This window comes from Malurus melanocephalus, unplaced genomic scaffold, assembly GCF_030028575.1.
Source record: "Malurus melanocephalus ecotype Western Australia unplaced genomic scaffold, MMel_1.1 scaffold_291, whole genome shotgun sequence".
Lineage (NCBI taxonomy): Eukaryota > Metazoa > Chordata > Aves > Passeriformes > Maluridae > Malurus > Malurus melanocephalus.
In genome coordinates, this window is record NW_026623523.1 from 115299 (window position 1) to 138323 (window position 23025).

The following is a 23025-nucleotide window of genomic DNA, read 5'->3' on the forward strand; positions in this document are numbered from 1 at the left end:
AAAAAAAAAATCAGCAAAAACTGAGGAGAAAAAAAAAAAATCAGCAAAAACTGAGGAGAAAATGAAATTGGTTACAATGGCACCAATGGAGAGCTCAAGTWTTATGAACTTGTAAATGAAAGTTATTGACGTAGCACAGTGGAGCTTTATTTGCCTTTGGTTTAGCCCCAAGTGGCTCAAAACCTGCATTTTTAACCAAAGTCTACCACCTTCCTTCCCAGAGGTCCAAACTCCAAGCCTACAAATTCCGCATGCTCTAAGTTATCACAGCAGCCAAGAACCACCAACTTTCCATGCCTGCAATGGTCTCTGCATGAACAGCAAAATCAGGATATCCAGAACAGATCAGATAAATTTTTAAGCACAACACCAGAAGAATTAATTTGCTACATGCAAGCTTTCAAATTTGTCAGCGTGGGCACAAGGGATAGACAAGACTTTCAGATTTTCAGCATCACCGCAACTCTGCCTGAGCATTTAACAGTGGAAAATAAAGGGAAAAAAATATATCAACCCTCACAATTTTTCCTCTTCCTGGTCTCAAACACGTATGTGGGGAAAAATGAAAACCACATCAAATAACRTCTAGATACCCAGTGCCTCTTCTCAGTGAAAGGAATCTGAAATTTGAAAAAAATAATGATATAAAATAATGAAATTTGAAAAAATTCTCCTGGCCCCCAATTATATTTTCCAAAACAGAATCAGTTATTATCTGAAGCACTAAGAAAAATGAAACCAAGAAAACCAACAACAATCAAAAGAAACCAACCAAACAAATAAAAAAAAAGAACAAACAAAAAAAAAACCAAAAAACCAAAAAAACCACAAAGCCTAAAAAAACCAAAGCAAACCAAAATCACAGGCAGACACCAAGCATGGAAAGTTTCCTTACAGCTCATTTAAAGCTGGAAGTGGAGAGAACAGATCAGRGACTCTTAGAATAGAGGACATGAATCAGAGTTACATTTGCTTCTACAAAATACCAGAACGGGAAATCTTTCCAAAACCTTCATTCTGCATCCTTCATAATAATGACATTTTCTGAGTGAATTGCTAGTCCTTAACACGTTTAAACTGGTCTCATCTAATGAACAGACTACTGTGATCAAGGACAGGACCAAACTCGGATGATGTGAGCCAAACTCACATGATTGTGTTTCCCACCTCTCCACCCAGCTCTCTGAGGTGTTAATTGCCCTCAGATTTGCATATTCAGATTTGGGATAGCAGTCTCCATTAAGATTCTGGCACCACAAGGCCACACTCAAGCCTGCACAACAAAAGTGACACAATTTTGAGTTAAGATAACCGAAGTCCAACCTTAATATTGCAAGTCACATATACTTTTGTATGTCTAGAAACTTCTCAGGGTTTCTTTGGGTATCTCCCTCCTCCAGACACCTCACTGGTGTGTTGTTAAGACTCTCAGACCTGGGATTTCAACACCAGAGACCCCACAGAACTGCCCAGACTGGTTAGTATTTCACTTCTCTTTCCCCAAATGCAGAATGAATGACTTCGCCCCCTTTTTCCCTGGTTTCTCCCACCTACCCTGTGAGCCAGCCCTGCAAAATGCCTGGTCAGCTCCGTGTGACCTCTGCCTGAGCTTCCCTAAACGCTAATTTAATTTGACAGCTGAGCTGCTCCTTCTCCATCTCCCCAGTGCAGCTAAACTCCCAATGACAAAATCTGAGTGTTAAATAAGAGGACACCAACACCGTGGTGGGGGTGAGAGGTGAAGGGAGAGCGGGATTAAAAGTGAGCAAACCCATATTTCCACCTGATTAAGGACAGTGTATAATGATGACCCTGCTACTGTTCCTCTCAAAGACAAAATTGCAGCGCTTTCCAGAGCACAGGAGTGTCCACAAACACAAAGGACTGGATATTAGCAGAATCCAGGAAAAGGTAAGTATGTAAGAGCAGCAGAGAAAGGCCATGTTGTGCAAACACTGCTCAGCAATAACTAAGCCATCCTTGTGTTATCAACACTGTTTACAGCACAAATCCAAAACATATCCTCCTACTGTAATTTTCTTACTGGGAGGAAAATTAACTCTATCCCAGACAAAGCCAGCATGCTCACCACAAAGCAAAACTCCCATGGAGAAGGAAAAGGGGACAAAAATCCAGTCCCTTTGCAAAATAACACTAATTGTTCCATGCAAGCTTTGGTGATGATGTGACAGCAACACAGGGAGATTTTTTTTTTTGCAGCTGGAACGGATAATTTGGTGAGGGGCTGGCAGCTTCTCCACCTACAAACAACAATCATGCAAATAACATCTCACCACTGAGACACCTATTTATGCAAGCGCAGACCTAATCACTTACATCTGAGGCATTCAGAAGGTATTATTAGGGCATGATAAGGCTTATTAAGGAATAACACGGTGTTCTAAAGACACCRCAACCTTCAGCAGTGAAACAAAACTGAGACATCAGTGTCTTCAGTTTCGAAATCTAAACACAAAACCAGCAGATTTCTGCACTAGAAGCAGCCCCTCTAGGCAAACCTATTTTTCTTGCCACCCCACCTTCCAACAGGGTGCTTCTGTTCTCTAAACATACCAGATTGTATCTGACAGCAGGAACACCAGGTACAGTGCATCAAATGCATGCATGCTTCAACTCCAGGCTCATTTTGTATCAGAATGCTTAAATTAGGTGACTCTTTCCAAAAACAAGCTGTGGTCTTACCACTTCATCAGTGGCCCTCTGTGTTCCCCTCACTTAGCTCCCACCTATCCTCCCCTTTAATCAGGGCAGATTTCCCAAGTGGCAAAGGCGGCTCTCTGATAAATCTGGAAAGCAACAGATCCTTTCCAAACGACCCTGGAGCAAAGGGAATTCTGTACCGGGATCACAAGGCTCCCTCCCCCTTGCCGAGAGCAGGSGATGAATTCATAGGCTTCCCCCACAGGTGGCCACAGCCAACAGTTAATTTCGGCAATAACAGCTCTCCATCCTGCTGCCCTGCCCGTCAGCAAAATCACTCAAAATCATGGCAAACTGAGGTTCAGTGCTTCAGAAATGACAATTTGCCACGGGTTTTGAAGGCAACGTAGGCACACTTCAACTAGATTTAGAAAATGACCTTTTGTGTTCTTTTTTATTTGTGTACCAGAGAGCCACTTACTGCAAATTCTGTGAAATGTGAAAAATACAGCTACGTACACATTTAGCAGCAATTTCTTACTGCAGATGAAAATTACAGCTTTGTTGATTTACAGCCTTATTTAATATACTCCAGTAACTTCTCATCTTAACCCTGCTGCTCTTCCAAAATTGAGTTTTCCCAGGGTTTTTTTTTCAGCTTTCCAGGTCACAGTTTAGATTTTAGGACACTCGTGGATCACAAATTATTCATGCTCAAGGGGCACAATCCCATCAGAAACAGTTGTCCAAATGGACTATGCAGCATTGTTCCAAGAGCGTCTTGCACAATCCTGATTCTTGCCAAAGGGAAATTTGGTATTTTAATATGGAAACAGGGGAAGCAAGTAGCATATTGACATGAAATGCACACTCAGGCAGATCAYTCATTTCTCTCACTTCAAGCAAGTAGCTCAAGAAGACACCCACAGAAATAAAATAATCAAAATGTTTTTTTCCTCCACCTTTAAGGAGCACGACCTCAGTGCAGTCAGACTACCCAAGAATGGTSCGTGGTGTCTGTGAGGTTTATGCCAAGGTACAAACAGGTGTGTTTATTTTTACTGCACTCAATGTTTTGCAACCTTTGTCATCTCCCTCAGAACTGGTTTTAGAACCAGAGTACTACACAAAAAGAAATCTGTAATTTCTTTGTCTTTGAAATCTCCTTATAGATAACAGTTCTGTTCCCAAATACTCTGTCATAGGTTTGCTCATTCTGACTCCCCATTTGGCCCTGTCACACCACTCCATTCCTTCATCACACTTGTAACTCTCCCAGGCATTTCCTTTCACACACTCTGCCTCTGCCAGGTCCAGACTTTTCACTTCAACCTCCCTACAGAGATGGCTATTCCATGTGGTYGGCATTTTTGTTGTCCTGTTTCATATCCCACCCTGAAGACTATTTCCTATTTCTTTTCCTATTCTGAAATCCTGTTCTCCCATCCTCCAACAGAAGCTGGTAGTGCTCCCTTTGCAGCTGGCATGCTTTCCTCAATAATGAAAAGGAAAAAAAAAAGATTTAGAGTAAAGACAAGGGAGAGGGGGTGGGAAGAAACATGCTTAATTCAAAGATATAATTAAAAATATGTGTCTTTGACAAGACTTTGAACAATTCTACAAATACAGCCACACAGACATGTGGGMGACATTGCTATATTTTTTCATCTCTGGCTGCTGCACATTTAAAGTCAAATGCTTCACATTACAAGAACAGCAACCAGCCCTTCCCCTGGGATGGCAAACAGCTGCCTGCTGGTGTATCTGATTACTCCCCGTCTATCACATCTAAAATCTCTTATCTCAGGCAATAAGAATTTCAAGGCTGTTGCTYCTTGCCCTCCGCACCACAGAGTATTCACACTAATGTGTGGTGCTACACAAGAATAGAAGGACACATTTTGAAAGACACTTTGTGCTCCAGGTCTCTAAGGCACAACACCTTGAGTAATGTTTTTGGTACCGGACTTTCAGCAAATGGAAGTACACAGTAGACAATGCTTTGTAAGAGCTCAGAGAGGAAAATGCCAGAGCAAAGGGAATGAAGTGGAGGGAAGAATCTTCATTGTCTACTACTATTTTTCCAGACTACTACCATTATTGAAGAGCATGTATTTGCCTTTACTAATAGTTTCACTACAGSTTGGACAGGAAATGCCAGAGATTAATCTTCATGAAAATGTGCTTTGGTTAGAACTGGAGTTACATCGAGTGTGTTTAACATTTACTTCTCTTGCCTAGGAGGAAAGAACTTGAGTCCTGACAAGAACAAAGAAATTTCATGACTTTTTTTCCCACCTACAGGTCATATACTCTATGGGCAAATAGATAATACAGCACTGACAGTTGACAAATAGAAATCAGCAACATCAGCTACAGTCATGTATTTTGTGGTGACTGGATAATTAATTTTTTCCCATACATCATTTAATTGCAGGTGGAATAAGCCTACTTTTATGGATGGTTTGGTGAAGTCACAAAATTTTGTAAATAGTGGCTTCATAACCACATACTTGTGGTTACAACTGTGTCAAAATAATGTTTACAAAGGATGGTGTGTTGAACACTCTGTTGGCATCACAAACAGGACAAGGAAGAAGAWGTAAAAATGTTACTGACAAAGATGTTCTCCCCATTCCTACCTTATTTTCTTTGAGTTAGAGAATATTTTCAAGTGAGAAATTCTAGATTAGATTTGTGCACAGAGCTGGACTTAAGAGAAATAAAAAGGAGAAAAAAAAAATCATATGGCTGCCTCCAAAACGCTATAAAAACTAAATGAAATCTGTTTCAGATGACAGATCTGCATACATTATTTGAGGACTTGGCTTTGTGTCTCTGTTTCATTTATTCATGCACATTCTTGAAGTGAAGTTCAACTCAGCACTCCAAAATCAGAGTCACAGTTTGACTTCAGGAGTGAGTGTCTCACATTCCTAAAACATTCTGATAGTGTAGGGTAGGAATAGCGCATTTAATCAGTCAAAYTGCTTGGGATTTAGCTGGACTCATCAGGTAACTCTGGGTGAGGTAAATGAACCACAACATTAAAATGCAGCTGTACAGAGTACTTTAAGAACAGACAACTACAGAATTAATATGACTTCAGAGTAACTTTTTAATCCCAATTAAAAGTGCATCATAAATAGCTTTTGTCTAAGCAGATATTCAGAAGTTTTACAACATAGGTAAGGACTACAGTACCAAAACTTAGGAAGAAATACTTTATTTTCTTAGCTACTGTTCAGAAAGCCCTGAGGAAACTGATCCCCAAATCCCTAAGAGATCTGCAGCAGAGAAGCTGAGGAGCACTCTGTGCAGACAACTCCCGGTATTACTTGGTAGAAAACGAGGCACAACATACCTAGGCAGCTTGCTCAGGTCACACCTCCTCAACACCACATGAATTCCACGTATTCTTCCCTTTTGGCAGCTACTACAAAGAGAGACATGATTCTCCCTGGCAAGTATCCCACTATTGGACAGGTAACAGTTTTTGCTAGCATGTAAGGTCAGACACCTGTTGTTCATCAGAAGTCACAAAAACACTGTTTCACTGCTGGAAAAAACGGGAACAGCATGACTAGTAAGGCTTCGAACACAGCAGCCATAAATCCCTCAGTCACTCGCATACAAAGTTACAAATGAACAAAGCTACTAGCTTTTTCTTTTTTTGCCTTTTTTTTTTTTTTTTTACAAAGAACAAGCTCAACAGACTTTAATTCAAATACATTTATAATACGTAAACATTTCAAAATCAAAATTGGAGGGAGTGGACTAAAACACCCAGACATTCTTGCTTTACTCTCCAGCCTCCTAGAGAAGGAATGGTTATTTCTCATAGCAGTTTGATCAGTACAGAAGACTCCCACAAACTGAAAGCTTTTGTCTTAGTTAGATATTAGCTATGTAGTAAAAGTACATTCAAGAAGTCCTTGTATCAATTTGGTGTTTTTCAAGTACCTGACAGCTGGCTCTTTTACAGATAAACACACAGCCCCTTTTGGCCTGCAGTGTTAAATCAAAATCCATCTCTCCCAGTTCATAGATGAACTGAGAATCCTATTTAGATGAAGTCTGCTAGCTGATTCAGGTATTAATGTTAACTTCTCTAAAATCAAAACATTATGAAAGACTTATTTCCTATTTAGTAGTATCACATCTCCTACTGATAGATTTGGGTTGTGCTACTGATCATTTAGATGACATACACCTAAGAAATTTTAAAAGAATAAAATCTGAATAATTGAAATACACACTGTCTGGAAAAATATCACAGATGTATACGAATAGGAAAAAAAAGTAAAAAGCTTTAATACATTTTCATGTTTTGTGCAGATAATATTTTTACAGACTATGGCCAATCAATGAAGAAACTAAATACAAACGTTTCAGTCTTTTTAGCTCTTCTTTCAAGACACTTGACTTGTACTTTGAGCTTAAGTAGTAGATAAGTAGTTAATCCACTGATAAACAAACTCAGCAGAAAGTAATTTTTTAGTTGTACCACTAAATCATTAAAATAATTAATATCATTAGTTGTACAGGAGTTCAGTGCTGTACCACTAATAAGATTTTTCCTGGTTACTGTAGAGGTAAATTTGTAATCCAGGTAATTGGACTACAACAGTAGAAAAATCAAACTATCCCCATGTTGTGTTCAGGTAACGTTGCACAGAACAGCTTTAAATTAAATTTGCATTTATTTTTATTCCTATTATTGCAACGATGGGCAAAATTATCTCTAAAAGTAAATGTGTATTTTAAAAAAAGATTGTTAACATTTTATGATGACTAAACAAAATAAATGATAACTAGGTATGAAGAAATAAGATTCAAAACTCTGTTACCAGAGTTTATTTTCAATAGAAAGTTTCGAGTGTCAATTTTATTTGTTACGTTGGAATAAATTGACAATTTGCTTGATATCTCAAGTTTTGAACTTCTCTTCCTTATAAAGTGAATAAATCCCCAAAAGTCCTTACTTAACAGAAATAGCTTGAACACTACAATCTATTCAAGAGCAACAGAACACTTACAGCTGTACTATGAAAGCTGGTTCAACAAAGTTGGGAAGGTGAAATTTGATTTGATAAAGTCTCATTGCAGCAGACAAAAATTAAGCTTTTGCATTTTGTTTGCTGGCAGAAGAAGAATATTCAGTTCACTAGAGTGCATATAATAAAACCAAACATGCAATCTATTGCTTTTAAAACTTTTACTGCAAGATAACATTAAGAGAACAGTAATTAGATATCTATCATTTTTTTCCCAAAGAGAAMATATGTAAACAGGATAATAATTTTTTTCTTTATGTATATAGCTTCTCAGATCATTTGAGGGGGACAAAGGAGGGGGTGGCATTTCTCAATAATCAGGACACTTTTAACTGTAATGGGTTTTCATTTGAAGAAAAAAAAAAAGCCAACACTGTTCTAATTCAGCATTAGACAAAAATACTGTGTTTCTTGCACTACTTTAACACAGCTGAAAAAAAAAAACCCTGAATACCCCTATTTTGACATTCAGGATTACATTTGCTCAGATCTTTTAGATTTCACAAAGCTGCTATCCAGTGTTGCCACAAAATACAGACTGTAAAATCCACGTAGCACAGGCTACTTCCAATGCCAATGCTAACTGGAAAGGAACATGAAGCAGTGCATTACACTACATTTCTGGAACTAGTACAGTAAGAGTGAAAACCTAGAAAAAGTAACCTACAGTTTATAGAAGGAACTAATTATCTGCAGAAGCTGATTTTTTGGTTGTACATTTTTTTTTTTTTACACTGTGCGATTTTCTGCATCTGCTAATTTAAAACAGACATAAATTTGTTGCTTTCTTTGCTTTGTTTTTTTCCTATGTTCTCCCTTCCACCCACCCCTATATGCCATACACCAAGCATTATGAATATAAGCCCAAATATCCTAGACAATCCAGTGAACAAAGTTAGTGTAATGCACTGGTGTGAGGTGTGAAATAGAAAAAAAAAATTCTCTCAGTCTTCATCGAAGTTCTGCTGTAGAAGAAAGTTGGCAGCCAGGTTTTCGTTCTTCTCACAAGCGAAATACGCCTGTATCACAAGTCCTTCAGGAAATCCTAATGCCTTTAACTGAAGAAAAGAAACATATTTAGGAAGTACGTTTTTTATGTTCGGCTTCTTTGTACATCTAGTGTCTTGAGAAGTCACTCAATCAATTACTGCCATCTTGAAAATAACATTGCTGTTTAGCTCAATGCAGACTTTAGCAACTGAAAAATAAGGTGCTGCCTCTGCCTTAAGTAAAGAAGATCCTCACTTGAAAAAGTGATTTGATTAAGTCTAGTGAAGCATTCTATAATCTTGTCACTTCTTTAGTGACACAGTAAGTCTAAACCAGACCTGGCTTACAGTACTGTCAAGAAGTAATTGGCACATTGCACTGCTGCAGAATAAAAGCCCAGCTTCAAACAATGCTCATTTTAAACAATTACACAAAGCTCCAATGCACTTTTAACAAAAATTGACTGGAACAAAAGCTCCCAGCCTGTGATCTTTGGTAGGTTGTCCAGCACATCACACTAAGCCATATTTTCAATTGTTTATCTTAAAAAAATTAACTACACACTGCAGCCAAGACAAGTCAGCTGAGAGCAATCTGGTTTTCAGAAGTCAATKAATTAATTAATGTCTGGAACACAGTGACAACAGGGCATGAGAATGCCAGAGAAGAACTTATTACCATGCCAAGTGTTTAGCCAGCACTTAGGGGCACTCAGCAAATTAATCCTTTTTTCAGCCAAAGGCAAATATACTCAACCATTTGGAGACTTCCTTAAAATCCTMAAAGCACCTGCAAGGCATGTCATATATGGGGCAGATCTGTGAGAAACAGGGACTTAATCATCCCTCACCAACCATTCTTAAAYTTCCTTTCAGGCCATGAAAGGCATGAAGACATCAGCTGCAGTGATGCTTAAATTCTGAGGTGTGTCTTTAATAGAAAGTGAAAGAAGTGTATGGATCTCTGTTGAGTTTTAGAATGACTGCAGAGGTAATAAAGCTCTACTGCATAAAATGGCTTTAAAAGGAAATGCAGCAGATCAGAAAAGATGACCTGTGAAGAAGTACGTAGACAAATAACTCTATGAGATTGAATTGATTAATTGCCAATTTCCTCAAGATCTGGAGAATTGATACCTATATTCAAATAYGTATCTTCTGATGACCCTTACATAAACTTTTGTTTTGCCAGTGGTAAAATATTGCCTTTCACTATAACAGAAGTCTTGCAATTTGTCCAGAGAAAAGTCTTAGAGCCATTGCCATCTATGCAAATCCTTATTTAGTCAGTTACATGTTACTTATGAATGTARTATACCATCCCAGACTGTATTTTCATGCTTACCAGTGCTTTTAGAATACTCTAATTAAATCCTTATGGATAGACAGATAACTGGGTAAAGTTTTGACCCTAACTAATCTACTCAGCTATGAGTGCTCTCACTTTCCAAGTACTTTGCAAACAGTACTCATGAAGCCAGACCTTTGCATCTGGAAATGTATCATGGCATGATCTAGAACAGTACTGGCTGTGGCTTTTGCAAGAGGAATTACTTCCTGAATAATTACTGAGGGAAATCCATCCGTCATCAATTATCACACAATGGTCTCTGATAATTTAAAACGCTCTGGCTCTGCTCAGTAAGATAGATTTAATGTATTTTAGACTCAATTGCTATAAAGCATGAAGAGATGTGATTTGAAACAAGGCTACAACAACTATGAAATACCCAACATGAAAATACCAAATATGATGCAGAACTACTGAGCTAAACAAAGACTAAGTTAGGTATGTCTTAAGCATGCACTGGAGTCAACACCCTACAGCAATAAGAAGAATACAGCAGAATTTCAAAGAAGAAAGGCAATTTCAATAAAGAAAGGCTCACCCTTTCTATAGCTTCCTTTTCCTGAGGTGTTACTTGAATGTAGTTCATATGAGCATTCCCAGCATCTCCAATTCCTCCAGTGCTGGCACCATCGTCACTGCCACTTAAACCTTGGCGAGACTCTAGAACTGGCTCATTCAGCATATGAATAAAATGTTCCTGGTGCTGGCTTATTTGCTGTGATGCACAGAGCAGTGAAAGAAAGACATCTATTTAAGTAACTCTTGTTTAAACCTGACAACAGACAAGTAAAAATATTTATTTTCAGAGAATTAAGAATGAAGGAATGCAAATAAATGTGTAACAAGCACACAGAGAAAAATTATTAACTATAACCATAAGAAATGCAATTTTTATGTTTCAATTCAATTGCAGTGATGCTTTCCACTTCCTTATCCCCTCTGCACCTCTTATGAAGTCTCAGACTTGTATCTAATGTCATAGAAAGTACATTTTGTATAGCAACAACTGCTGAAAAGCCAGCAACAGAATGTAGCTGCTAGCAACATATCCCAGACAACATCAACATATGACTCAATTGTAAAACTTAATCAGAATTAGCAAGCACTATTTTCTTGTTTACAAGATCCACCTGTAGTAGTTGGGGGTTTTCCCGTCCAATCTGCTGCAACAATGCCGGCAACAAAGAAGGATTTTGCTGGATAATTTGTCTCATCTGCTGGAACTGAGGCTGATTTCGTAAAAACTCAAGCGGATGTCCTGGAAAAAAAAATCAGTGAATTAACATGTTTTTTTTTTTTTAAAGTTACTATGAATCTTAATAAAATACATATCTACATTGTAATTGTAGATAGGAACAGGACATGAAAGTGGATAATACACCCGTCACTGAAGAACAGAAGAGTTTGCTTCCTCACACTAGCTTTAAGCAAAACTTCTTTATACTGAGGTTAAACAATGATTTCCATTTTACATGATGTCTTCTCTTAAGATCCAACAACCTTGTACTTTTCTCCAACCACTCTCCTCTGTATATCTCATTTCTGGTTAACTTCAGAGACATCCACTGAACCTAGAGTCTTGTCTCTACAACAGAGCACTCCACCTCCTGCCATGGGTCAGTTTTCCAGGGAGCTTTGCCTTCCCATACATCCCACATTCTTAGTCACTGAATTTCATACAGCAGTGTCTGAACTGCTCGGAATATCCCTCCCCCAATTCCCTTTTTATGGATCAAGTCATGTGTGCCTGCCACTACTCCCTGCATGTTMAACGCTCTGGCCTCTTATCAGGACTTGTATCTTGAGCATCATTTCTGCCACAGCCTAAGAGAGGTACTTTCTATCCCTTCATTAGGCTCCTTTTGTGTATTTATCTATCTCCCTTTAAGAGCTTTATCTATCTCCCTTCTCTTCAGCAGGCACCAACCACTGTCAATGTGCTGCATTGCTGAGTGAGGAGGAGTCCTGGGTCACTTAGAGGTCTCCCCAGTGCTACACTTCATGGTCTAATTTCAGGTTTCTCCCTTGATATTCCAACTTCTGTGTGGCAGATACATTAATACAGTCATGGTGGACAGTGCCCAGGCAGCCATACAGTAGAAAGCCAGAGTTTAATTGAGAGAAAACAAAATCCCACCCACATTTGYGGTCTCGCATTTAATATCAGAGAATTGAATTTAAGAAATTGTGCAAGTTCACTGCATTTGTTGAAAACTCATGCTTCATTGCACAAGAATCAGCATATAACAAGCTACTTGTCCTGAGAAAACACCACACCTGGAATTTGCATGTTAACAGCTCTTACCCAATTCCCTTTGAACAGCTCACAAACACCTGGAACTTAAAACTGACTGGAAAAAGAGATTAAGTACACATGTTTATCACATCTTCTCAAACACAGCCTTTCTTACCTCCTAGTGAACTAGTAGTCGTAGGTATAGTTGCTACTGCTGCTGCCACTGCTGAAGACTGAGATGCACCAGTGCTTGGTGGTTGAGGGGGTTCAGCCACAGCCTGATTATCTCCAGGTATACCCTAAAGCCACAGTTCACATCATTACCCACAGAACGCTAACAGATATATTTACACTGCATGCAGTATTTGATTTCCAGAATGAAGAAAAAAAAATAATGCTTTTGCTGCAAATACAAGGCAAGATCCCAGAATTTATATATTTATAACTGACGGAGAACACTGTGAAAAGATTGATTTTATTTTTTTGGCACAAAAAATGTGTGATTTGTTTAGAAAGGCAGTAAAGCATGCATGCATCACTTTAAAATACACTTTGCCCAATGAAAAAACACTTGCTTTGAATCCTGMTTGAAGATATTTGATACGAGTGAAAAAGTTAAACTAAATATACCGTTACAATATGTTATAGTGTTATGCAAAAGAAGTGACATTATAGCAACAAATTGCAGTACATAACACTAAGATTAACAATGCCATACAACTGGCAAGAAGCTGAGAAGAGACATAACACAGCTCTTGGGACCTTGTTCCTCAATGAAAAGCTGACATTTGCAGTATCTTAAATGTGAAGAGGTCTGTATGTCATCCAGTTTTAGCAGTTTAAAAAAAGTTAACTTGCCTTTTGTTTATTTTCTACGTGCCAACAACTTTTTATAGGAAGTGATTGCTCCGAGGGCTGAAATGCACAAAACTAAAATACAACTATAATCAACTAGAATGTCGTTTATACAACCACGACACTTTACCACTTTTTCTCCTGCATGGAAATCCTTCAAGCTTCCTACCCTAACCCTGCCTTTCACTGTCACTTGAGCTCCTGTATCATGTCTGTCCTCTCAATCTTCCTCCTTGAAGCCTGGAAATTTACTCATGAGAGAGACACCAAGAATGTTACAATAAGCCCTATTGGAACAGCCCAGAGAAGTTACCCAAATGAGGGTCATTCTGCAGTTTGAGAACCACAAAACGTAAGGAACTGGGTGGGTGGAAATATTACAGAACCACACAGGGTAACCATACAATGAAGAGATTTGTCTATACCATAAAAATCACTGGTAGGTAATGTAGACTAAAAGTCCTCCTGTAACATGCTCTTCACATGGTATGCTCATCTTTACACCCGAACAAAAAAGATAAGTATACAGCTAATATGGAAGGCACATCTAGAAATAGAGATCTCGACAGTGCTCCAGTCAGAGTTTTGCCTTACCTGTTTATTAAGAAGCATATCAAGGTATAAATCACCTAATCATCAAGTGCACATTTAAGCCACTCAGGGGAATAAACGCAAGATTTCCCTGTCACACAATTCATTACCTTCACATGGCTCAGTAAGCTTGGTACAGATCCCCCACTTCACTGAGGGGGAGGAGAATTCCATTCATGGCATAAATCTGAGGTAATCCTCCCTTATCAGTGGCTTACAGAGCACTGATTAAATACCTTTTCCCATCAAATCAGTAATTTCTGGCAAACCAAGTATAAAAGTAACAACTTGGGTTTAATCTTATGAAATTACTAGTTAATTTCACTTATTCACAGGCGTATGTCACCACTGCAATCTGCGTCCAGATCAAATAACATGTGTTTGTTTAAAATTCTAAGTTTGCTCTAGAATGGAAGGACTGTGTAAACTAGCTCAAACAAATTTACTTAGAAATTATTTGTCCTCTTGAACATCATCTTAACACTTGAACACAAGTTGAAGTATCACTCTCCAAATAACAGAGGCTGTGTGCAGTTGTAATCAGACAATATCAGAAAGGCGTATGGACCTTGTTCACATGGCTATACAACAGAATAAAGCATGGTGTTAAATCACACACGGATTCAGGTCACTCTGAATGCAAACACTGCTTGGACAGCAAAAAGGCCACTGCTGCCTTATGGTGGATGAAACAATTGTTTACTGTTTAACTGAGCAGTACAGCAGCTTTTAGCTGACATTGCTCTCCACAGGGCAATAAGCAAATCAGGTGCAGCTTCTGCACACAGGAGAGAATAGTTCCAAGCTGGGAAGTACTTACAATGACCATCCAGTCCCACTGACTGACCAATTCAAGGCTGACCAGAAGTTACAGTCTGTAAAAGGCATTGCCCAAATGCCCCTGAAACACTGACAGGCACAGAACATTGACCACCTGTCTACAAATTATGTTCAGTATTTTAGCGTGACTACACTCACACTAAAATTATCCAAACTAAGAGGCTGATTACTGAAGAGATGACAGAACTCCTTCCTAGTTAGGGATTAGGAAATTCTTGGCTCAAAGAGAGATCTGAACGTAAATGCCTTAAAGATGGGTCTGGGCCACAGAAAAATAAGAGCATCTTTTGCAACTGAGACCTCCTTCCAGGACCACAGGTCACAGACATAGGATTACATCTACATCCTCCATGATGAAGCCATGAAAATTGAACAACTTSTCAAACATGGACAACAAGTAGTATCTTCAGGGCTCATCTGAGGAGCAGCTGTGCTTTAACTGCAGATTAAATCCTTTCCAACATCTTGCAGGTACCTTTGGTGTACTGGTTCTTTAAACTTGGACATTGTTGTATACTTACAGATCTCAACATCCTAATCCTACCCTGCCAATTGTATAGAAGATAATGCTGATAGTAGTTTGGAGGCAGGTAATGTAGAGGGTTAAAGGACAATGTCATCAACAGATCAGATCAACAGTAACTAAAATATTTTTGATGTAACTAATCTCTTTTTGATGCAGCAGGGCAGTAAGGAACAACTTCAGACCCCAGTTGACYCAGAACAGTTAGAAAGACCATTAACAGCAAAAGGATTCTTCTAGAATAACAGTAAAAAGTCTGTCATCTAACATGCTTAGACCAAAGCAAAGACCATTCCTCCCTAGTCCCTTTTCCAGCAGGAAGAAGAGGAAGAAAAAAGAAAATATATTTCCAGTGAAGGATAACACAAAGCATAAGGGACAGTTTATGTAACAGAAGGATCAGTTTTATACACAGGCCTACCAAAGGACTAGAAATGAACTTCTCATGCCAGTCAGAGACAATGGATTTGGCTGATGTGACATGTAACTCCATTACATATTCTGTCTCTATTCTGGACTTCTGAACAGAAATAACATGGAGGAGGGAAATGCCAGACACAGTGCACAAGAATTGTACACTGTAGGACTGCCCCATGCATAGCAAGCCCAACACTTAGGGGAGGCACTGAATTCATGGCATCTTTACAGACCAGCGAACAGTAAAACCAACATATTTAAAGCGTGAAAAACAAATGTTTGAGGTTACAGACTTATGACAAAGGGTTGGGAGGTATTGCATTCACCCTTGTTYGGCCTGTTGCTACTTGGGAATTGAACTCTTTACATTCTTCTACTTAAAACAACTATTGGTTGTCAGTTTAAAATCTGAAAATTACAAAGTCCTGGGAATGCTAATGTAAGTAGAAGGCATGCCAGGGACTTGCAACTACTGATGGAAAACTTCATTAACAAAATTAAAGTTTTATAACTGGAGGTTAAAGATGCCAGATCTCTTACCAATCAATCAGAAATTCAATCCACATATACATTGCAAGGATTAAGTCAAGATATGTGGTTGTCAGATTTTAATAAAGTTCAGATCTGCTAAAAGGAAAAACCTCATCAGGGAAAAAATGGTATGCCAGAACAAAAATTAAATGCACTGGAAATACTGATTAAGCAATAATATTATAGACAGATTCTATGGTGGTAACAATTCACCTGTCAAATTAAGGTATACAATGAGGAAAAAAATCCAAAAAGCCCCTAAAACAACTCACAGGGTTTTCATTAAAGTGAAATTACTCTTCTATTTCCTCTCATGSCGATGAAGATCATTTAACCCTTCAAGCTTGATTTATCAAATGAAAATTGATTCTTCGCTAAAACACTACTGAAATTAAAACACCAGCTAAATTAAGTACAGTTAAAAAAATTCTCTCAAAATTCTGTTTGGAATGCGCATTAAAGAGAGTGTGCATTATTTGCAAAAACATTGAGCTGGAACTTAAAGAATGGTTATGTTTTAGATACTAATGCAAAAACACAACTAATCAACAATGATGTCACTAAGAGGTGACAAAAAACCTCTGAGCCAGCCACTGTAACTGGACATACTTTACACACACACCTATATAAATCAAGAAAAAATGAAAGCAAAGAAGTGGCAGAGGTCGTCAGGGATTACTTCAGTGTTTTCTGTAACACATCATGTCTGTTAAAATTTCAAATCTCATCTTTCCAGATGCCCTGCCAAGAGGGTGAACATCACCCTTAGCGATTGAGTAATATCCAAAATGACATCAAAATCAAAGTGAAAGCTATTATGAGGAAAACAAAACAGGAAAGAACAGGCTGTAGGAAAGATAAGTGCTTACCATCAAAAGGTATTCCACTGCTCTGTCAGGATTGTTGAAGCTGGCCCTCAGTGCCGCAATCACCTGCTCTCGCTCGTAGCCCATGGACATGATCTCAGTCACCATGTTCTCATACGACTGACCTGTCACTAGAAGTCACAGGGAATACCATTGTAAGGGAATAAGATGAAAATAATCACACACAAAAAAGTTTCAATGGATAAACATGATTTCTACCYGAATTTCAGTCGTTCATTGAAAAGAGTAATCAGTATTAAACATGACATGGTTCTGTGGCTTTAACTACAAATATATTCAGTAGTTTCATTACAAATTTGATTGGAGATAGTGGAGGGTAATGAACAAAATGCAAACTTCTATTGACAAAAGCAGCACTCATGATATTTCTGTACTTGTAATTGAAATAATGTTCTCTCTTCAAGTTCTCATTTAAGGTCAAGGGCATCCTCATAGCTAATATTCAATTCCTGATGCAATCAAGAGAAGTTTCCTGCAGCTTACATTTGGAAATCAAAACTTTCAAGGCATAAATCTACCTGTCAAATTGTTAAACATTGAGGTTTTTCATAATAAAGACTTCTGGTTCTGATATAAATGACAATTAGTGATTACCAAGCTACTACTATATATGCTGTGTGCTGGTGATGATGATCAAAGTCATTTAATCAAATTAACATGGACCAGATCAAATCAAACAGAAGACTTAGAAGTTGTATATAGGAAAGTCACTCAAGACTTCCATGAGGGTTCAGGAGACCAAGTCATCTCATTTAAATCTTATCTCACTCAATTTAACATCTGACTAGACATCCATCACCTGCCAAATCCCCACCTCTTACAGTAAAAATGGATGAAAACTGTCCCACATCTGCAGCAATCAAGACAAAAGGATACACACACTCTATATGGAAGAATTTAAGGGCAAATGATCACTCCACTGATCTCACTCTAAGAAAGATTATTATCTGTTTTCATAATACATTTAAATTTTCAGCCTTAAAAGCAGATAGCAGGTATAACAATTGAAAAAAAGGTAACCATTCTACTATTTTAATTGGGCAAATCTTAAAGGTGGTCTTCTTAAAGATAGGGTTATCTTCCTTAAGATAGGGAAAAATATACAAACAAATGCAGGCATTAAAATACCATCTCCTTCCTTGGATAAAGGTATTCCTTATTTCAGTGTAGTCCTACTACTGACTGACTCYACAACTAGAAAGCTAGTGGCAGAAGAGTTAAATAGTTAACAGTCACCATAAAAAACAACTGATTAATAATAATTAAAAAAAAACTAAAGAGAAAACAAATACAAGAGCTACTCTGTTAAGACAATTAAGTCATAATAAAAGACCAAAGAAAACATTAAGTTTTATTCCCTTAGGGAGAAAGTGTTTAACTCAAGCCAACATTAATACACCCCCATTGCCTGTTTCTAAATGTGTGCTTCTAAATAATCAGTGGGTGTATGACTTAGGGCAGTACACTCAAGAAAAAACAAYAAAACAGCCGTAGCCCAAGGCTAATTGTGCATTGTCCATAAATAAAGGATTTAAAAGCCTTGACTAATTTGAGTATTTATTATTTGGGCTTCAAACTAATAGTGCCAATCTGAGTTTAAGGAATGGCAAGTTCATGTCTTCATAAAGAACTACAAGATCATTCATTTTACATCTACATGGATTTTTTTCAGACATCATCATCTAAACTTTGCTCTAAATACACATAYTTCTATACATATCTTCAAAGAAGCAAAAAAACCCAAACCAACAATTGTCCTAACACAATGAATTTGCTAGATTTCTGCTCATGTTTTCCTTATACAGCGTTATTTTACCCTTACTGTTCCTAATAAACTAACCAAGTAGACAGAACACCTGGTGATGTAATTAATTATCACTTGAACACTTCTGTATTGCTTTTTCAATATAAGAAAGGTAGAGACGAGAGCAGTATGAGAAATTCGATGCAGGAGAAAAAAAGGCTGGTTTTCTCTACGTAGGCTGCTACTGAAGGCATAACTAAAAGCCAAAGGAAGAAAACAGAATTACTGCAAAAGTAGGTGCAGGTACTTCATACAGACTACTTTACAAGTTGTGCAAAAGTGAGCTCAAGACTTGCACACCAGCAATCTCATGATAGAGAGTCAGGCCTATAACTTCACAGTGCTAGTGGAAATGCTTCAGGTCAATGTTGAATTGATTCTGCTCTTTGCTTTTGTCTTTCAAATAACATTTTAAAGCTGGATTAACTCTCAAATCCAGTTCAGCACACTCCCCACAATAATTCTTGTCCTATGCCCTAAAGAAAGCTTAGGCTGCTCCAATGAAAGATGTGGTTGCACAAGGACTGCAAGACATGCAGATTTTCACGTAGCACACAAAGCCACACCACTTTTCAGCATTTAACTGAAAACAACAGMAATCATAGAAACCCCTGTTTTAAAAGCAAAGTCAATTAACTTCAGAAAATGTAATTGAGAAGCCAGAGTCAGAATACGTGTAGGATCCAACTTATGATGTGTACACATACTACATCAATTTGTGCAAACAAATTCATTTCAGGACAATTTTAGAAAAGAAACCACAGAGTTCTTGCCTATWGCCATTGAAAAATTTTTGGCTGACAACACTTACAGTATGGTCACACAGAAAATCACACTCAATTCCTGCTATTTCCAAACACGTTAGGGACACATAGGTTTACTTCTTCAGACACCAAACAAAGAACTCCCATATAAAATGGATAGTAAGGTGATGCTCTTKAAGTGGGATTTTTTAATTATTTTTTCAGCTCTGAGAAATTTGAATCAAGACCATCAGCTTYACTTAACTTGCTGATCAACACTGTTAGCATGAATGTTTGTGATGATATCACTAGCCTCCTGGCTTAGATATTATGAATGGCTAATGAAGCACCTTTGGTAACGGCAATCACTTCAGACAGCTTAAATTTGGCTACATTTCAGTTTAGCTACATTTTTGTCTCCTGCTCAGTATCTACCAGCTCTTTCAAATCATACAATCTAAAACAGTATGTCACACCTAAGACCTAAACTCCAGCTGGAGAGACTAAACCTAGCAGCTATCACTAATTCATGTAAAACGTTACTGCTGCTTTTAAATCACCCTGGGCTGCTTATTCCCAACACCTGCCTCCAATATAGCCACAAAAAATGTGAGTGAAACTCTTTACTTGGTTTAACCCTTTGTACCAAATTGCAGCTTCATATTTACAGATGAAAGACAGAACTAAAACTCCCACCTCCTCCTAATTTCWGTGCCTGAATTTGTTACACTTTGAAACAAAACTAAAATTCCAGTAGGAGTTAGAGTTTTGGGTTTGTCTATTAATTTCCTAGMTAATCTGTATGTGTCAAAATGCAAAATAATTTCAAAGCTGGAACAAGTGAATAATAAATGCAGCCATTTTATCAGACCTGAACTCTAGGGAGCAAAAGTGAAAAAGCACACACATATATACATCTAGTCCTCTATGCAAGCTACTTGAAAGTGAATAGTTAGAAGAGAAATTAAGGCAAATGGGGCAAAAAAAGCAGGGATGATAAAGATCTTCTTTCTACACAATAAAAATATACGAAGGGAAATAATCTCAGTGAAGTAGTTACTGAAGCTAGTTCCAAGATATCAACTCCAGGTCTCAGAGAAGAGCACTTTAACTATAACTTTAACAATGACAGACACAGAAGAAAATGTCAATATCTGCTAATCCGTCATGTTTCTGCTGCACCGAAATAATGTCTACATTAAAAAAAATTCCACTTACCAAGTGCACTTATAGCATCCTCAAAAAGATTTGATCGAGATGTATCACCTGTTGTACTGTAAGATGAAGACAAGTGCAATGGTAATTACAAAACTTTGGAAAACTTCCTGTTTAAAAAAAAGAAAAAAAAAGCAGCAGCAGCTGTAGCTCTAATAGTCCCTTTTGTTTCTAAAAAACCAACAAAGCTTTCCAAAGAGCTCTCTTTTGGTCCTATAGTGAGAACAGATTTTACAAACTTATAATGCTAGCATTTTTAACACAAGGCCAACCTTTCTCTGCTACCCCCCAGAAGTTTGGCTCTTGCCCATCTGCTCAGGGATTAGCCATCTGCTTGCTTGAATGCTTTAAAGGGGGGGGAGAACAAGGTGGATTTTCAAAAGCACCCAGCAGTCTCACTAACTGCTTCCCCACAGTCACCAGTTTGACCTCAATGAGGACCCAAGGAGGCCGGTGGCAAGCATTTATTAAAATCTCAGTATACTACTTTCCCAGGAATATAAACTGTTAGCATTTGCAATTACTCCATCTCAAGTTATCAAAGTCGTTAAATTACAGGATTAAAGGCTCACCTCCACGAACAGCAAGGAATACAGAGGCACAACACCGGGCAGAGGAATACCAGTTTTAAATCCGCCATTTAATCAAATGCAACTTAAAGCATCAGCCCCTTGGTTTCAGGGTGACACCCATGGTGGGTCAACAGGACTCCTTCAAGGGCTTTGCTGCCTACAGGGTGCTGCAACTCACTATGGGGTTCCAGGAAAAATTGTAGGGGGAAATCTAGAGAAAGGACCAAAGGCAGGGAAAGAAAAAGGTTAAGGCACCATGCAGATGTAAAGCATGGGTCAAGAGAGCAAAAGAGGACTAAAAGGGCCAGTCATATGTAAGGAACACTTGCCTGGCCATGCTCTGCACCTCACCACCAGTCCATCCCACTTTTGATTAAATTCTACTTCTAACAATTTTTCATGATACAGGGTGTGTGTGTGTGTCTATCCTACATGCACATATGTATAAGGAATTCCAAGTTTTCACAGAGACAGGGAACTATGAGTTAGAGTGATCCAGACACCTGTGAAGACAGCACCTGCTGAGAMCAGATACTGTGGAAGTCTGAAGGCCAAGGATTACAGCCAGCTCCAGGATGAACCCTCTGTGTGTGTGCGCATGTGCAGGCAAAGGGAGTCTGAGTGTCAGGGCCTGGAACAGGCTGCGGGACTCAGGCAGTCCCTGGTACCAAAAACGTGGTAACCTCTAAGGACTAGCTATCAAAACACAAATTCATAGTGCTCATTTGTATGTTTGTACATATTCACTTTTGCAGCAGTGGGCTTTGCCCTAAATAGCTAGCAGGGAACAGGATGTGGCTATGTATCTTGCATGAGTTCTGGGATTTTTCCCGACTTGAGCTGACCTAAGCAGCCAGACATATATTTATAGGTACATACATCTTGTGCGTATATTTTGGGAATACATGTTCAGTTTTGATACGTGATAGACTTGAGGACATGGAGCTGCAGGAGCCTCACATTTATCAGGCTACCAGAGCTGGCAAAGCTATCAGCAAGTGAAAGGTCATCAGATTGATCTGTGTGTTTTCAGAAGACGCCACTGGAAGTCTAACAAGGCACTTGCAGAGACCTATGTAAGATCTATGCAAGAAATAATTTGTTCCAACAAGAATGCTTCACTAGTATCTGTCAGTTGTGAGATTTACAATCAAAAAAAGATCAAAGGCAAAGCAGGATGCCAGCTGGCCTGGCCTTAGGTCAATAAATCTTGCCTTAGTAATTCAGATTCTAAAGCAAATCAAAAGCAAACAGTACTCATTAAAATCAAGGCAGGTGATAACTTCAATGTATGTTAAATTTTTTTTTCTCCCWGTAAAGTATGTATACTGAAGCTCCCTTACTGCAGTTTTACAAAACTGCAATCTATACGTGAAAAACATGGAAAAAAMCATTATTTCAGTATGAAAGATCAGATTAATCTTCGAAGCTACTAGGCAAACTAAGCAGAAAAAAAATGAAGACTCCACCCATTAATTTTTTTTTGAAACTAAGTAAATTTGACTGATAAATGAAACTTCATTTGCATTCCATTTCTAAGAGATACTAATTTCTCAGAATTGCAAAACTAAATCATTGATTTGTACATTTAGTGCAAGAAATTCTTGATGACTTTTTCAAAATATTAAGSAAGTTTAGCTTCATTATCATCAAATCAATGTTCAACGATGTTTAAATACAATCACTTTAAAAAATACTGTGCACCAGTATTCCCAGAAATAACACACTAAAAATTAAAAATCAGGGTATCAAA

At 38.1% G+C, this 23025-nt stretch overlaps 1 protein-coding gene across 1 annotated transcript in view; it reads right to left on the reverse strand.

Moving 5' to 3' along the window:
* Positions 1-5508: 5508 nt before the first annotated feature.
* RAD23B (RAD23 homolog B, nucleotide excision repair protein) overlaps positions 5509-23025 on the reverse strand; it is a 36085-nt gene continuing 18568 nt past the window's right edge. Inside the window, exons 5-10 of the mRNA XM_057376792.1 lie at positions 20704-20759; positions 16921-17048; positions 12470-12593; positions 11189-11316; positions 10597-10773; positions 5509-8776 (exon numbers count right to left, since the gene is read on the reverse strand). Coding sequence (XP_057232775.1) covers positions 8663-8776; positions 10597-10773; positions 11189-11316; positions 12470-12593; positions 16921-17048; positions 20704-20759 — 727 coding nt within the window. The 3' untranslated portion in view covers positions 5509-8662. The remainder of the gene's footprint in view (positions 8777-10596; positions 10774-11188; positions 11317-12469; positions 12594-16920; positions 17049-20703; positions 20760-23025) is intronic.